At 44.2% G+C, this 16,590-nt stretch overlaps 2 protein-coding genes across 6 annotated transcripts in view; one reads left to right on the forward strand and one right to left on the reverse strand.

Moving 5' to 3' along the window:
- Positions 1-8,851, forward strand: part of CFAP44 (cilia and flagella associated protein 44) — a 42,890-nt gene extending 34,039 nt beyond the window's left edge. For all 3 annotated transcript variants that reach the window (XM_032678796.1, XM_032678797.1, XM_032678798.1), the window contains 9 exons: positions 271-474; positions 890-1,085; positions 2,059-2,166; positions 3,638-3,768; positions 4,891-5,007; positions 5,983-6,184; positions 6,780-6,940; positions 7,732-7,866; positions 8,429-8,851. In XM_032678796.1, coding sequence (XP_032534687.1) covers positions 271-474; positions 890-1,085; positions 2,059-2,166; positions 3,638-3,768; positions 4,891-5,007; positions 5,983-6,184; positions 6,780-6,940; positions 7,732-7,866; positions 8,429-8,563 — 1,389 coding nt within the window. In that variant the 3' untranslated portion in view covers positions 8,564-8,851. The remainder of the gene's footprint in view (positions 1-270; positions 475-889; positions 1,086-2,058; positions 2,167-3,637; positions 3,769-4,890; positions 5,008-5,982; positions 6,185-6,779; positions 6,941-7,731; positions 7,867-8,428) is intronic.
- Positions 8,852-10,317: 1,466 nt separating this feature from the next.
- BOC (BOC cell adhesion associated, oncogene regulated) overlaps positions 10,318-16,590 on the reverse strand; it is a 96,338-nt gene continuing 90,065 nt past the window's right edge. For all 3 annotated transcript variants that reach the window (XM_032678801.1, XM_032678800.1, XM_032678799.1), the window contains exons 12-19: positions 15,800-15,981; positions 14,599-14,704; positions 14,291-14,413; positions 13,405-13,626; positions 12,761-12,987; positions 12,153-12,232; positions 11,348-11,541; positions 10,318-11,007 (exon numbers count right to left, since the gene is read on the reverse strand). In XM_032678801.1, the coding sequence (XP_032534692.1) occupies positions 10,823-11,007; positions 11,348-11,541; positions 12,153-12,232; positions 12,761-12,987; positions 13,405-13,626; positions 14,291-14,413; positions 14,599-14,704; positions 15,800-15,981 (1,319 nt within the window). In that variant the 3' untranslated portion in view covers positions 10,318-10,822. The remainder of the gene's footprint in view (positions 11,008-11,347; positions 11,542-12,152; positions 12,233-12,760; positions 12,988-13,404; positions 13,627-14,290; positions 14,414-14,598; positions 14,705-15,799; positions 15,982-16,590) is intronic.

Below are 16,590 nucleotides of genomic sequence, written 5' to 3' on the forward strand. Positions count from 1 at the left end.
ACTGTAAAGTATTCTCTGAAGAGTAAAATATTTCTAGGGTGCAGTGGAATGCAGTGAAAGATTCCTGTGAATCCCTAGTGATTGTTTTACTATAGAACTGAGAACGAAGAAACATCTGGGGGTAACTTTGTCTTTCTAAGTGCTTCAGTAATCCAGTTGATTGAGTTGTTGATTTGGCAGAGAGAATTTTACCCTTCTGCTCCTTTCTCTAGATTTACATGTTTAGCTCCACTCGTAATACTTTTCCTGTTTGACTCTGATGTGCTCCAGATCAACATGCTGGTGATCAACTTTGATGCTGAACTTCGCCTTTTGCGGCACAAGAAGCTGAAGATGGATGTGCAGATGAAAAATGCTGACCTGCGCTGCATCACATGCTGTGAAGAGCTGCTTATCCTGAAGAAACTTGAGAAACATGAGGACTTTCTCCAGGAGCAAATTTACGCCCTCATCAGTGAACAGGAGGCCATACAAGTAAATAGGCCACGTGTCTCTAGATTTAACAGTACCATTAATGCACGGGTTGAAACAAAAGCAAGCCATAAAGTAAATGGTGGCATGCTTTTGCTTCATTTTAGCACTGATGCAGTGTCTAGTGCTAGATTTTGAAAACCAAGAAACTCTTATGATCAACCTGGGACGGTCACTTTTAACTTCAAATACTTAATCTTTTCATAATCTTAATGTTTGCATTTTAATGGGTACTTCATGATGTGGCATAAGTGACAAATCACATACTTTAAGAACATACTCCTAGGTGTTGCTTGGTTGAACCATGGGTTTAAAGAGAGAAAGATGAGTTTTGCATATCCAGATCTTCACAGATGCATCATATATACATACACATGGGTTTACCTTTTAACTGAAGTAGGTTTTTTTGTTTCTTTAGCTGGAATTGAAGAGCTACCTTGCACAAATGGAGGATAAAAAGTGTGAGATTTTAAAGCTTCGGGAATGTAAGAAAGCTCTTTATGCCAACTTCCAAGCATCCCTTGGAGAAGACAATGAATTTGCCCATTTTCTGACCAAGGTTCTGAAGAAGAAAATCGAGTGTGTGGAAAAAAGAGAAGTAGGAAGAGAAGCAGGTTGGAGATTCTGTTCTTTTTGTTTTATGGATTTGTTACATGTATGTCTGTGTGGTCAAGTAAACGTCTCTCACTCTATCTGGGGCCCTGAGTACATGCAGCACTCAAGTCAGTTCAAAAACCCATAGATCAGATCTACCCGTATTTGTTTGTATACTGACAAGGTGTTCTATGGCAACTATCCTGAATGATAACAATGCTGTGATTCAGTTTCTAACATGACTACAGTTGGTCTGATCATAGGTCCTGCAGTTTACTTCCTGTAAGTCAATATTGATGACTGATAATTGGTAAAAAGAAGAGGCAAAGCTTTAAATAGGTACTTCCTATGCTGTACCAATGGGAGCTATGGATAAGTTATTAGTCTGTCACACTCATGACATTCTGCTTTAATCTGCCCATTGACTGATGAGAGATCATAAACCTAATCTGCAATCATCTATTAGTCACAGGACTAAACATATTACAAAAGGATTTAATTTGTCTTAGTGACTCAGTTTTACACTGTTAAAGCTAGGCAGCCGTACTGAGCTAAAATACTTGTGCTCTTCCTGACTTGGCTTTTGATTTCAAGAGGGACAGGATTAGCAAAAAGTGCAGACAATGGTGATGCTTTTATAATAGATTTGTGCCTCCATATTTTGTGTGATTGATTAATCTGTGTAGTAGAATGATAAACCCACAAGTTTTAAATTCCTGGCGTGTATAGAGAGGAAACATTATTGAAGTCCCAAAAATATACCTGTGCCTTTACCTTTACTAGGTGATCTCTCTCCCTCTTTCTTTTCCCCTCTTTTTTCTTTTCTGTGAAATCATCAGATCAATGCAATAGGCACAAGGTGCCTGGATTCACCTATTACCAGGATGATCTTTCATGGATTATTGGGATTATGTTCACCAGCACATTGGCATAATGCACAGCTGTGGGTCTGGAGGTGTTTTGCAAGCCAACGTTACTGTCTCTTTCTTTCAGATGAAGAAGATGAGAGTGAAGGGGAGGATGAAGAGTCTGACTTGAAGCCTGATGAAGAAGATTCTGGATCTGAAGATGAAGTCTTTGATGACTCTGTTTGCCCGGATGGTACTTAAGCCATTATTTCCTTGCATTGACTAATTGTTTAGCTTTAGGGACAGTATTGTGTATTTAAAAAGAAAACACAGAATTTTTCATTATTCACTGCATATTAAAGCCGTGAAGGGCTGGAATGTGTGTGCCCCTCCTGAGTGCAGCGTTTTTTCCCAGGAAATCTCAGTGAAGATAATGAAACAGCTGGTAGCATAGGGTACTGTAATTAAAAAGTTTGGAAAAATAAAACTTAGGTAAGCACTAAGAATTAATTATTTTGTGTAAAGAACCACTCACCATCACGGCTGTTTTGTGGAGAAAAAAGGCTCCTGTCAGGAGTGGAGCTGTAGCAAGGCTGTAGCTGCTCTCTGAAACCTCCTGCCTGGCCTAGCAGGATCCCTCCCTGTTCAGGGAAGTTCTGAGGCTCTACCATGCTGTTAATTGAAGCTCTTTGTTACCACCTCGTGGATTTATGCAGCAATTGCCTGTTGCTAGGCTGCTCTCTTAAGGGTATCTGAAAGGTTGGGAGCTTTACTTTGCAAAATCCTCTTCATCCGTGCATTCAAAAAAGGCAAGAAACTTCTCCCCTGCTTTTTCTTTTGTCTGAGTTTAACTAATTTAGGGTGTTGTTTTTTAAAAAAATCTTCAATTGATATGCCAATGACCATGTAACAACACTGCTTCATTTTTAAGTTAGAACTTACTAACAGTCCACCTTACTTTTTTTTTTAATTGGATTTTAATATCATTTCCACAAATTGAATTTTTTATTAACTCCTCATTCATCTCATTTTTCAATGAAATGTTGTGAAGAAATGAATATTTTTACTTTTTATTTAAAAAGTCCAAATTGCTAATTTAATAGGGAAATTACTTGTCTTTTCATGTGTCATTTTCTTTGCCTTTATTGGACTCTGTTTTTTATTACTTTGCCTGCTGATTTGGGCATAATTATGCACTTGATTAGTATGACTGAAATCACAGTGTTAGATAGAAATTCGCAGGTCTTCCTTACCATGAAACAAATGAAAGAGGTCCTGTGAACCACAGCTTCGTTTACAAACAGAGCTAGAACTGAATCCTACAGCAAGTTCTTAATTTATAGAGAAGGGTGCTATGGATAAAAAACTATGTGTTCACATAACTGAACTGTAACATGTATTAATTACTGAGACTGTATTGCTTAAAAAAGCTAATTTTTGAGCACTTGGCTTTAATGTTGGCTTTGATGCATTTAATCTGACTTCTGGAAACAAACTTACTGAATGTAAAGAAAAAAAGATCCATCCAAGACATTCACCACCTCATGGAGGAATGTGGCCCACGGGATTTATGTTTGAGAAAGCTCAAACATAAGACCAAAACCCTGGTCTTATTAAGAGGAACACTGGGCAATGTGCACAGTAGGAGATGCTACCAGCTCCAGCCAGTAACTATAGTACAGTCATAATGGAACTAAGCTGTTCTTTGGCTCTTTCCTCCTCAGACTGCGACGAGGCACTCTTCCTAAACACCCTCCAGCTCCGGCAGCAGCGGTTAGACATTGAGAGAGCTTTAGCAGAGGAGAAGAAAATTGCTGCTGACCTCAGAAAGAAATATAATGCCTTGGCTGAAAAGGTATTGTAGTGTTTTCTCAGCAAACATCAGCATGCTCCACTGAAAATGTTGTGCTAGTGATTTTGGCTAAGATGTATAAACAAAATCCTAAGCCTTTGAAAGGCCTCAGTTTGGGTGGAGGTAGCACAGAGGCAGGAGGCATCTCAACGTGGGTCACCTGTCCTCCTGAAAAGGGGGAATCAAGGTAGTCCCAGCTTAGCTTCTGTGAGGCTGGATCCCGGTTTTAGGTCCAGTCCCTTTCCAGCTATTTAGCCATCATGCAGCAGCAGAAGCTGGATTCTCTGGATCAGAAGAAACACCTGGTGTAGCCTGCCCAATCCTCTGTGCAGGTGTATGGGGATGGAGAGATGGAAGAATACTTATCCTAACACAAATGTAGGTTAAAATAAATGCATAAAACTGCTATTGTTCCATCTATTTCTTTTGCTTTTAGTTATTTTCTTTTGCTCTTTGTCACAGATAATCACTGAATAAACTCTTGATGCAAATTTTCCTTTTAGCTTTTTTGAACTCCTGCATTCACGAAGACATTTCATTTATATTAATTCAAAAATATATTCATTTGAAGGGTTATCCAGGATAGAGAGAGAGTGCTACCAAAATAACATTATGCAAGTCTTTCTTTTATTGTGTCTCAAAAATGTTCCATAAAATATGCTTAACTTACAACATTTTTTGTTTAGTTTTTAAAGGCTTTCCTAAGTGCCAGCTGCCACATATTCACCCTGGGGTCTGACATTTGAGTCTGAATTGTTTCTTTCTCATGCAGAATCAATAAGCATTTCCAGGCATAACACAATAAAAATTATCTTGCAGGCTCTGTAGATCTACAAGTATTTTAGATGTTAAACAAAGCAGCTGTCTCTTGATATATACAGGGCTTCTCTAAGGAGACATTTACGGGTGCACATGTGTACAGACATATTCAGGTTAGAATACTGCTTGAATATATAGATGAGCCTCGTGTTTGTCTGTGAAACTCACCTATAATATATAATAAAAAAAAGTAAAAGAGCATTTTTTTCTATACTTCTTTCCCTTAGGATGAGGACCAGAACCTTGCTACCTTCTATATTTTGAGTACTACAGGATTTTTTTAATCCACAGTTTGTCTTTCTGCAGGCAAAAGAAGTGGAAACCAGTCTGGACACAACAAAGAGGGATCTGGAGATCTTTCAGTGGGAAAAGCTGCAGAGACTGAATGAGCTAAATGTAGTTGTGCCTTTGAAACTCCATCAGGTAATTCAAGATGTTGTGCATCTGCAGGTGCAGAATGGCCTATGTACATCTAAACAATGGTGTTACTGTTCTGTGGGCCCCTTAGTTCCTGATTCACCATATTATCCTGGGAGTGAAGTGCCATTAATTGAACTTCATGCTGCTATTTCCTCTAGAATTCTTTTTTTTTTCCTTCTCCTGGACTGACAGAAATGAGGTAAGGACAGGCAGGTTGGTCCATTGCTGAAATGTGCATAGTCTTCAGGTGCTTTATAGGTTTGGCATGGTATTTTCCTTCAGGACCTTATCTACTGATATTCTTCTGGAAAAATAACCAAAACCCACCCTAAAAAAAAACAGACCAAAAAAGCCCCAAAACTATTGAAACTCATGTGAGTTCTGCCCAGTTCAATAATGTTGGATTGGATACACTGCATTTGTTTATACAGCTGTGAGCACAGGGAAGATAGCAGAAAATTAAGAGGAAAACTCATGACAATACTGGTTTTTTGTCTGGGCTGGATCATGTCCTCAGAGAAGATAGGGCTCTGCCTGTTAGTGCCTGTATACTTTTGAGGCAAGCTCAGCTCTCTCCATTTGTTCTATCTCCCATCATTAAAAGGTTCATAATAAAGACAGGGGAGTCTAAGGCCTGACTGTGCAATCCTGCAGCTCCCAGATAATTCAAAATTACAGCTGACAGGGAGTGGCTTACTCTCCCTTTGTTCCAGTAGCCTTTGAAGGGTGGACAGCTTTATGTGTAGGCAGTCGTGATAGATCTAAGTGGTCTTTCAGCTTCACTGAGTGGTAACAATTCCCTGGCCCAAAACACGAGTTGTGCTCACACTTACTATTACCTCCCTCCTTAGTTCTCTATTGCTCACACATTTGTTACCCAGAGATCACCAGCACCCTTAATAAGTAAAGTCACCTTAATAAGTAAAGTCACCTTAATAAGTAAAGTCAGCCTTGCTTATTTGTGGCTGATTCTTGCAGGTGCAGTGCTTAGTTGATGGGGAGATGCCCAGCGACTTCTCCCAGGCTTTGGTATTTACCAGTCAGTCCTTGGAGTACCTGCAGAAGAGAGTTGTGGACTTACGTAATGAGAAGACAGTGCAAAGGGAGCATTATAAGAAGGCCCGGGAGAAACATAGGCAGCTTGTCCAGGACAAAAAGGAGATGGAGACAGAGATTCGACGTGAGTAACAGAGACTCTGAACTACACAGCACGCTAATGCTCATTCCTTCCCCCTCACTGGGTGTGGGTACTCACCATGGGTCTGTCTCTATACTTCCACAGGCTGTGCAAAATAATTTGGGACCTTAGTATAAGTAGAGTTGACTGAGGCGAGACACTGGAAGTCTGGATACATGATTGCTATTTCTGATTATAAACCAGAACTCCTAGGAAGGAAGTTGCTTCCCCAAAGCTATGTAAGCTTTTTTTGGCAATTTCCTCTTCTGTGTAACATCAGAAGAATGAAACAAGCCCTATTCAAAGCACTGTCCCAAGAACTAAACCCAAAGCTGTGTCTAGCACCACCAGACCTGCAGAGGCCCTATATAGCCTATGGTGTGGGAATGGCTTACTAGGACTGGCTTAGAGTGTGGCTTGATGAGCACACAGGCGTGATCATGGGCAAGGGCAAACAGCAATACTCAACTGTGAGCTCTGTGTGGGTTTGTGTGAATTATTTATTAGAAAACAAATACAAAAGAGGTCAGAGAAAAAGCTGGGATAAGGCAGAAATTCTTATTAACCAACAGTGCTGCCATTCGTGCCCCTCTGTTAGGACTGGAAGAGAAGTGCAATCATCTGATGATGGAGAAGTTTGGTCGGCTGGTTGATTTTGAAGCAGTACAAGCACACTCTGTTAACATACCCATGGAGGACATGAAAGTGAAAATAATGGAGAAAGAATATGAGCATTACCTGGAGCTTAAAAAATGGGAGGTAAGGAGGAGGAAAATGAGGAAGACGAACGTGTTATGATTATCTGTTAAGGCTTCATTTCCCTGGAGCTGAATAGTTACACTAAAATCTTTTGTGAACATGCTCATGTTTGATTATTTTTCACTTGTCATTAATAGACTATAATATCCATCATCTTTCCTACCTCTGCTCCAGTTGCTGATGCACATCCCATTTTCTCATGGATGTAGTTGATGATCTCGTTTTATTTTCCTCAAATGCATTGTTCTGCTTCAGTCCCCATATGAAGTTCTTCAAGAGTGCTTCTCTTTGGTTCTCAGGTAGCATTCAGCACCTACTGCCTTCTCCCACCACCTTTAGTGACAAACTGTTTGAGTACAGGGCAAGCCCTGGCTCATGCCTGGGATGCCAGTCTGTGCAGTCTGGAAAGTTCATGTCTCTATCTGGGGGAGCCTAAGGCTCAGCTACTGTTAGTGCAAGGAGGCAACATGCTTATGCTGCCCTTACAGAAAGGCACAGAAGGGTACAGGAGTACTATGTACCTAATGGCTTTCTCTTTCTCACAGTTTTGCCTAACTGCTTCACTTACTTAGGCATTTGCAATATATATATATGTGTGTGTACATATATATATATATATATATATAAACATGACAGATTGCACTAAAGATACTGTGGGATCAGGTGGTGTGTGCAGGATCAGTCTGTTGTTTACATGACTTCTGTGACACTTACATTGTGCCTAGCACTTCTTCCCCACTTCACACTTTTTGTCCTCTCTCATCCCTGCTCAATATTTTACGTATTTCCAGGAAAGAATCTTAGAACTGCAGCAGACGCTAATGAAGGTGACAAAGGAAAACACCACCAAGCTGCTGCAGCTGGAAGAGTTTTGCCAGGAAAAGCATCAACTTGAAACTAAGCTGGATTCACTACCAAATGATCTGGTAAGCCTCTTAGTCACTGTACTACATGCAGGTTTGGGACTGTTCAGAAATGGGTAAGGGATCATCTGGCCCTCAGCAGCTGTCTGGTCTTGCACCCTGCTCTGCTGTTTGGGCTAATAGTGGGACAGGAAGAATGGCTGCTCCAGATCTTGTAGAAAGGGAGAGTAATGAGCTGATCCTGAAGAAGCCATACGTTGGCATTTCTGTAATTTCTTACTTAGCTGCTTTCTAAGACTGAAACAAATTAATCTTATTTCTAATTAAAATATGCCTTGCAGGAAGGAATTAAAATATATTCCTTTGTTACATGGAAATAGTCATGTAACAAAGTGTTCCAATGAAAAGTGGTTTTATTGCTCTGTACTGGGGGATAAGGCAGCCACCTGTGACAGCCTAAGTTAGTGGTCCCTCACTCTCAAGTTTCAAGTAGTCGTCACTAAGGAACGGAGAAGTCATGGAGATGTCCTGCTTCTTGGAAAGCCTCACTTTCCCCCCGTGAAATAAATTTCCACCGTTCATCCTCCCATGTTTTATAGGAGCCTTTTTTTTCCTCTCCATACAGGGAGCAGAATTTCAGGGCACCCAAACTACAGACATGAAAGAGAGAGACAGGCTGGGGTCACGGCTCATGCGCATGGCTCATGACATAGCCCACCTGAGAGAGGAGATCAATCTGGTCAGAAGAGGTGGGTACTGAAAAGAAGGACTCACTTTCCTTGGCAGGAAAGGGGGGCACCTCTTTCTACAATCTTTCACCACAGGACTGTGAGACTCCAATTGAAGTACTCCTTGTTCTTACACCAGCAATGGTAACTAGCAATCCAAGTTGCCCTTAAAATTAACTGTGGCAGCAGTCATGCTCAGAGTGAGAAATTGTTTTGGCTATATAGGGGTTAGTTGTAAAGGGTTACACTTGTTTCCTCTATCAAAATATGACTGCAGCAACAGATATGGAATAAAATAAATTGCAAATAAAACGACTAAATACTGTTATCAGTCCATTGGAGAGACTTGCACTGGACAGGTGCCCTGTGTGTGTGTTCATTATGTTTGTCTGCTCTTCAGTGAAGTGGCTGTGCAAAGCTGGATCAGAGTTTCACATGGGCAAATACAGCTTTGGTACCTTGTTCTCAAAAATGGTAGAAGAGGTCTGCCTTAAGGGTGCATTTGTTATTACTGAGCATCCCAGCAGGAACGGCACTGCTCTGCTAACTGAGCTACTTAAGGAAAGTGCTATTTACTGGGAGAAAGCAAGGGGGCTTTTTTTCCTCAGGGCCTGTGGTGCTCAGAAGGGTATGGAGCAGTGGAAAACTGCACTGCAGTGCAGGATATGGCATTTACCTGGCATGAGGAGGGTATAGCAAATGTAAAGTCAGCCTGTAACTCCACTTGCACCTGCCTGATCAGAGTGAGAGAGCCAGGCTCAGTGTGTTTTCAGGTCTTACTATTTTTTGCCTCTTGCATTTAGTATGGTAGCAGCATGTGATCATTTACAGCACCTACCCTTACTGAGAAAACTTCCTTCACCCCCAGGGCGAAGGATTATGTTGCACAGGTCTTCCAGTGCAAGGCTTCTGAGAGTGCACGGGAACACTTGGGGGTTGTTGCTCATTTTTAATTGAATAGGTTGGACAACCTGTAGCTGCTCTTGCTGTTCCTCCCCCCTCCGTGCCTTTTGCCACTGGTCTTTGTGTCTCTCTCTGGTTCTTTTGTTTGGGGTCCCTTCTGGGAGGCACCCGCTTGAGCTGTTACGGTGTTGCACCACAATTAAATTACTTTAAGGAACCAAACATTTGAGACTCTGCTTTGGGGAATCCAGGGTTGAGCCAGTAAGAGAAACTTGTCTGATAGTGTGAGTGGGGGGTGTGCAGAGTCAAGAGGGGCACCTGTTGCCTCACTGGAGCTGCCTACTGTGAAGGGGCTTCGGTCCCAGCAGTTAAAAGTCTTGGGTAGAGGGAGTGTGACTGCCAGAGTGGCTCCTGGATGGTCAGAGAGGAAAGTTTCCTTAACAGTCCCTTTGGAGGTGCTGAGCATCCCATGTTTCCTTAAGGAAAAAAAATCACTCTTATCCACAGGCCTGCATGCTGAAAGTTCCTGAAACTGGAAAACCACAGGATGGGGGTGGGGGTAAAGAAAACAAGACTGGCAGAGATTTGAGTGTCTGGCTGCCTCCCTCCATCACCAAACTCATGCAACTATCCTTGTAAATAAATGAAAATTTCCTCTAGCTGTGCTCCTCACTGGAAGTTTCATGTCACTTAACTGGCACAAGTAGCAGCTGTCCCTCTTCTGAGCTCAGCATTAAGGAGATTTCACCTGGGTGGCTATTTGAAAAACTCTAACTGCAGGAAAATGTCACCATTCCCCAGGTGTCCTGCTTGCTGTATGTCTGCAAGTAAAAAAAAAAAAAGAAAAGGCTCATTCTGTGTGAGGAATTAGCATAAAGCCAGGCACAGCAAAGACTAAAGCCTTTATTTGAGATGTTAAAGCGTGGTTTGTCTTTACAGATAGGTGGCTGCAGATGGCGTGTATGTGAAGGGTTGTTTAAGTTGATTAGGCAGAGTGTGTAACTCCAGTCCATTCACAGGAGTGTGTTCCTGGAACAAACCTTCCTGTAGGGGACAGGAGAAGACCTTTTGTGAAGCCCTCCCTGCAAGAGGGTACTCGACCTTGGTGGTGGCAGCTCTGTTTGGGCCCGTGTCCAGCAATGTCTCTTGTCCAGCTGTTGCAATCCTGTGCTCTGATGAACAGCCGGTGCCATGGAGAGCTGCTGCTTTGTTTCCTGGGTCCTCCTGTGACCTTGCTGAGGATGCCTTCTGTCTCCATAGCATTATAAAAGGCACATATACATCTATATACAAGTGCATAAATATATAAATAGGGGTGTTATACAAAAATAAATACCCTTTCTCTTTTTCTCTTTAGAATAAGTCTTTTGCAAAAGGCAGCTTGGTCCCTAGCTGGGGGGAGGGTGAGTCTCTAAAGGTCTCAGTGGTGACGGGCTGCTGTTCAGGTGTCTTGGTAGATCCTGACCCAAAGATGTGATCACTGGATTCTGGGAATGGAGATCTCCTCTGGACTGGCAGCACTCTAGTCTTTCTACCTCTTCAACTGGCACTAGGCCTAGGCAGCAAGGGCTTCCTGAAAGGGAAAGGAGCAAGAAATAATTACAATGCATGATGAAATGAGAGATGAGATGGGAGGTTTTTAGTTAAGAGTTCACTTTTTGAGGAGAGGTACTCTGGTCAAAGAGGAACGTGCATTCTGAAAGTCCGTATGGGAATTCGATCCCATGACTGCACAAAACAAGTCTGATCCATACTACAGGTGTGGATCAATGGATCATGTCCTAGGGAGACGGATTCACGTAATTTGAACACGAGCAACCAGAAATGCTTTACAGTGAGACTTCCCTTCAAGATCAGCTTCAAATGATGAGATGAAGGAGACATGGACTTTTCCAAAGTGTTCCACCACTGACCTTGGTGGAACAAGGTGTCCCGTCGAGGATCCAGGCTAGGGCATCCCACTTTGCTTCCCATTACTGGATGATGGAGGCCAACAAAGTGCTCTTGAAGGTGAGGACAGTCATCTTGTTGCTGAAGAAGCTGGTGGGTGGAGTCATCTGGTAGACTGTAGAGGAAAGAGCTGTCTTCTGTTCTTGAGCTGGACAATCTGGGGAGGCAGGCAGAGAGGTTTGGTGCTGTTAACAGATCTTTCTTCCTTGAAAGAGATAACCTGTGTAACAGCCAGCTGCATCAATGCAGTGACACACAGCATTCTTAAGTGAGGGGAAGAAATGGGAATCTACTTGTGAGATGGGAATGAGGTGATGGGACCTGGTATCCCTGATCCAAACAGCTAGTGAGTGCCACAGGAGCTGGGAGAAGTAGTGCCTCATAGGGAACACGGTAATAAAGACATCTGAACAGTGAGACACAAAGCACCCCCAGCTGGAACCCAGGCAGATTCTGGGGCAGCTGTTTATCAGCATTCAGTCATAGCTGCTTGCTTCTATCGTTCTACTTTTCATTCTCCCATTTAGGAGTAGGAGGAGCAAAAGGGGACAGGGGAAGTAGGTCTTGGCCACCTTTACACACCTCTACAATTTAATTATTCCTCCCTGAATGAGCTTTACATGAGAATTTGGACCAAGAAGGCCTAGTGGTGGAGCATGGATTTGTTTCCCAAATGAGTTGGGACAGATGGGAGTGTATTGAGGGCAAGCTTTTGTGAGCGTGTAGTCTTGTGGGTTCCATCCACCCCCTCCACAAGCCAGGACTAACCTGGAGGGCTGGTAGTCTTGCTGGGCATTCCCATTTTGCAGCACTCTTGCCTGCAGCAAGGCGTTGGTCTCCTCGTGTGTCTGGAAGGACAGAGAAGGATTCTTGGAGCAATAGCACATTAAGAAGCAGGTGCTTCTGGGAATTGAAACCCTGGGGCAAATGGGTGAGGCTTTTATGGCAGAAGGCAGAGAAAGCTGTTTATTTTGCTACAGAGGACAGTGAAACTCACTTCATGCTTACTGCTGAATCAGTGGGGGACAATAACCAATTTATAGTCTCTGCCAAGGCACTGCCTTGGCCTGTGTTATTCTTTACACACAGAGTCCTCAGCACTGTCAGTCCTTGTGAGCTTCGCTCAGGAGAAACAGGAACCTCCTCCATACTTAAGAGCCACTGCCCCAAGAAACCACCCATTTACCAGTGTTTTGGAGACCTTCCTGTTCCCCCCATGTCTCAGACTCCACTGCAAAGAGGAAATCTCTTTTAAAAAGCCAGTGTTGTCAGTTCTACATGCTGCAAAGTGTGGCAAACTCTGGAGAAGCCCTCCCACTGCAACCATGGCCTCCAGCTCATGTCAAACCAGCTCTTAACTACAGGTGTGGACATACCGGTGGCACTTCATCTGGGCTGTAATCTCGGGGCTTGGTGCTTGCATACCCCACTCCTGAGGAGGGGCAGATGCCATTCAAGTGTGCCCTGTTGGCGTAGGGCTGCCCATTAATGTAAGGGTGTCCACTGGCACGAGGAGCAGAGATGCCCCTCAGTGGCACCATGGTGTACTGGCAGGATGAGACCAGCAGCCCAGCTCCTGGAAAGCCCATGTCAATGGTTTGCTCTGCAGAGGGAAGAAAAGGGAAGTCTGAGGGAAAAATCAGAGGTAAAGCTGAGCTTCCTGAAGCTCAGCAGGGATAGTGTTAGGCTATCCTATCAGGAAGATGTTTTGGCACCCAAAGCACCCTTGGAGCCAAATGGTGTAAAGGGGCCCTACATAATTGCCAATGGGGAGTGTCCCTTTGCCCCTAGTCCCTGAGGTTCCTTTTCAACAAGGTAAGCAGAACAAGGGACAAACAGTGGCCTTTGTCTTTATGGGGTTCCACAGAGCATCCAAGACCTGCCCTCTGCCCACCCTTTCCCTGCTTCCCAGAATGTGCAGCCCTCACATTTTGGGCGTTTGACCAACTACACCCAGGGTCAGATCTAATCCACACACAAAGCATATCTTTTAAATTAGCCCTCAAGAAAGATCCCTTACTCTGCTTGGACCAGGCTCTCCAAAGGCAAAAGGGGATGAAAGCCACGATGAGGAGTACAATAGAGCCCAGCACAACGCCTACAATCAAGTATGGCAAGTCACTGGAACGGGCCACCATGGCTCCTGTCCCCAGGCCACTGTGCCCACCACTGAGTGGGGGATGCTGCTGGGGGGGCACTGTGGAGGGTGGAAGACGACCCGGCAGGCCAAGAGACTTCCGAGCTGTGAAGGGAAGAGAGAGTGAGCGTTAGACACAGACATGGCAGATGGAATAGCAGCCTATTCCAGGGATTTCTATGCTGCTGTGGAGTGGGCAGACTATGGTGGATCTAAAGAAGCAGCCCTGGATGATAGGATTTCTCAGGCTGATGCATATTGCAGTACAGGCAAGTCCTCTGTGCTTGGTTTACAACTTTGCCAGATCTGTTTGTGGACTGCTAAAGCAAAAGCAAAAATGAAAATAGCTTCTCCAAAACACACACTTGGGCTCAATGCTGTTCCTATCATGACAGTGCAGCTGCTTGGAAGACAACATTGGGACCTGCTTCTAACCCAATGCAGGAGTTTGGCACAGCAAGAGAAAGGTAGTCCTTCTGGTTCAAGTCACCATCTAGGAAAACAAAAGCTAACTACAACTCTGAGGGACAATGATGGACTCTGTGCAAGGGGTCTGTGAGTACTGCTGTGAGTACATACACATACTGATCAACAGCACGAATGACCCTATGTCTCTCTTCTCCCTAGTGCTGCCTCCATCCATCACCTTGCCTGAGCTTGGATGACACACTGTCAGGCAGGGATGGTACCTCCTCTGCTATGCTCTGACAGCTGCAGGCAGGGAAGGCAACCTGCTGCACTCCCAGAGCTGCCCTGTGAAGCTGGTTACCTTTGGTTTCACAGATCATCACGTTGCTGAACTCGCTTTCGCCACCCTCATTGAAGCATTGCATCTTAATGTCATACGAGGTCTCTGGCTGCAGGTGGCTGATGGAGTGCCAGTACCGATCTCCTGAGGAGGGAACAAACACACGTGACGTTAACTTCCTCAGGGAACACACGGCTGGCCCAGCTCTGCAGCAGTGCTAGGAAGAGTAGGCCCAGACAGCCGCCACCTTTTGTGCACAGGGCTCCTTCTGGCTGTGTCATCTTCCAGAAGAAACCAACACCTGCGACTAGTCTCTCAATTTCTCCTACCTTCCACCACGTCCTTCTTGTAGTCACTGTCATTGTCACTGTCAGTGGGGCGGTAGTAGATGTAAAATCCATGAATGGGAGTGTTGTTGTTGCTGGCTGGGATATACTGCAGAGAATGGGAGGGAGAGCAGAGAAATTAGTAGAGATGTCTGTGCTCCATATTGCTCTAGGTGAGGAGCAGTTTGGATAAGTGGGATGGGACAGGAAGAAAACCTAGCAGAGGGATCTTCTTTGTGTTGCACAGTAGGGGTTTCTTTACAAGAGCTCAGTGCTATTTTATACTCTCACACTTTGCTTCTCTCAGGTAACAGACAAGCCATGAGTCTGGGCCTGTCACCCCAAGCATCCAGTGCTCTGCTCGCTCTCAGCAGCTACAACCAATGATTCAGAGAAAAAATTCCTAAACAACAGTGACTCAACTGGGCATGGGCAAACACACCTTCATCTTGACTCCAGTAGGCTCATAGCTTCCAGACAAACTACGTCTTGCCACAAACTGGTGACCACAGGAGTCTTGTGTTTCTGAAGACAGCTCTCTTCCTCTCCCACACCCAGGGCGGTACTGTCCCCGCTTCACATGTTCTTGCTGTCTTTCATACAGTATTTTATCAGCTACTGTTTGTGTTCAAATGAACAGCAGTGCCCATCCTGCCCTGTAGCAATTTCTGGCTAGAAGCAACTAGGAGAGAGGAGGGCAATACATCCCTCTGAATAAGCTTTAAGCTGTTGAAAACACTTGGAACAGGGCTTGTGATCCAAAAGATCCTGCCCACTCCTAAAAATCCTCTGGGGTGGACTGCTGTAAATGATTTTTAGCACTTAGGACTGCTATCCAGCAAGTCAGAGTGAAGGATATATCTGCTGGAAACTACTAGCACAGACAGAGGTGCTAATGGATTCCAGGAATTTGGCCAGGAGAGCAAGCAGCCACCCCATGCATTGTTGAACTGTGCTTGTTGATCAAAATGGTCAAGACCCTGAGGTTATCCACTGAAATCTTCCTGTATACAATGTTGAATTCAAGGGACTTCCTGCCCTTCTATGCGGCCCAAACCCAGTCCTCATTTGGTGGAGGCAGCTATTGGATCTCTGATCTATTTTTGCTTCACTGTGGTAACCTGGAAGAGGTGTAAGCTGGGCAAGTAGCTCCCACACACCTTCTTCCTGCACATGCAGAGATCTCGGCCCCTACAAACCTTACCATCCACTTCAGCATGATGGTGGTCTCGTTGATGGCATCTGTGAAGGTGATGTATGGCCCGGCCACAGGGCGCTCGTAGACCCGGTTGCTGTACCCAGACACCACATACGGCCGAGACGCCGCACTGGGCTCACTCTCTCCCAGGATGTTCAGTGCCCGGACACGGAATTTATAGGATGTGCCTAGGGGGAAAATGGGAAATAAGAGTTGCAGAGACTTCTACTGTTAGCACAGGCCTGTCTGTGAAGAGGGGCTACATCTTGTCCAGAAGGCAAAGAGCCTACAGGGAGTTTGTGATTTAGGTATAAACACTGAATGGCCACATTTCAGCCATGTTCTTGATGGAGCCTGCTTTTATTTACCTTCCCCAATTCCTGTCTGGATGGTCTAAAGGTCAGGTAGCAGTTTTGGATTTGTGTGGGGTTTAAGAGATGCATGAAAGGATATCCTGACCTGAAAGCAGGTATGGAAAGGTGTCCTTTCTCTACTACATGTGACTTAAGTACATAAACATCAGTTAAAAGCTCAAAGCCTAAGTAGTTTTTACTCAATCATCATTTTACTGGTCTTTAGGTTGGGGTAGTTATGTCCCCTCTTACGCTTTCAGTGATGAAATCTTTTCTCATGTGAAGTGCAATGGGAATTGTGTGCCCATCTGTCTTGCCTGTGGCTACAGAAAGTTCTGTCCTGTCTAGTAAATGGCAAAACCAAATGCCTTTAAATAACTATATCCTGTAATGTAGAAAAGCATGTTTAAGCCTCCCTGAGGGAGGTCAAACCTACGCTGGTCT

The sequence above is a fragment of the Chiroxiphia lanceolata genome, chromosome 2, assembly GCF_009829145.1.
Source record: "Chiroxiphia lanceolata isolate bChiLan1 chromosome 2, bChiLan1.pri, whole genome shotgun sequence".
In the NCBI taxonomy this organism is placed as follows: Eukaryota; Metazoa; Chordata; class Aves; order Passeriformes; family Pipridae; genus Chiroxiphia; species Chiroxiphia lanceolata.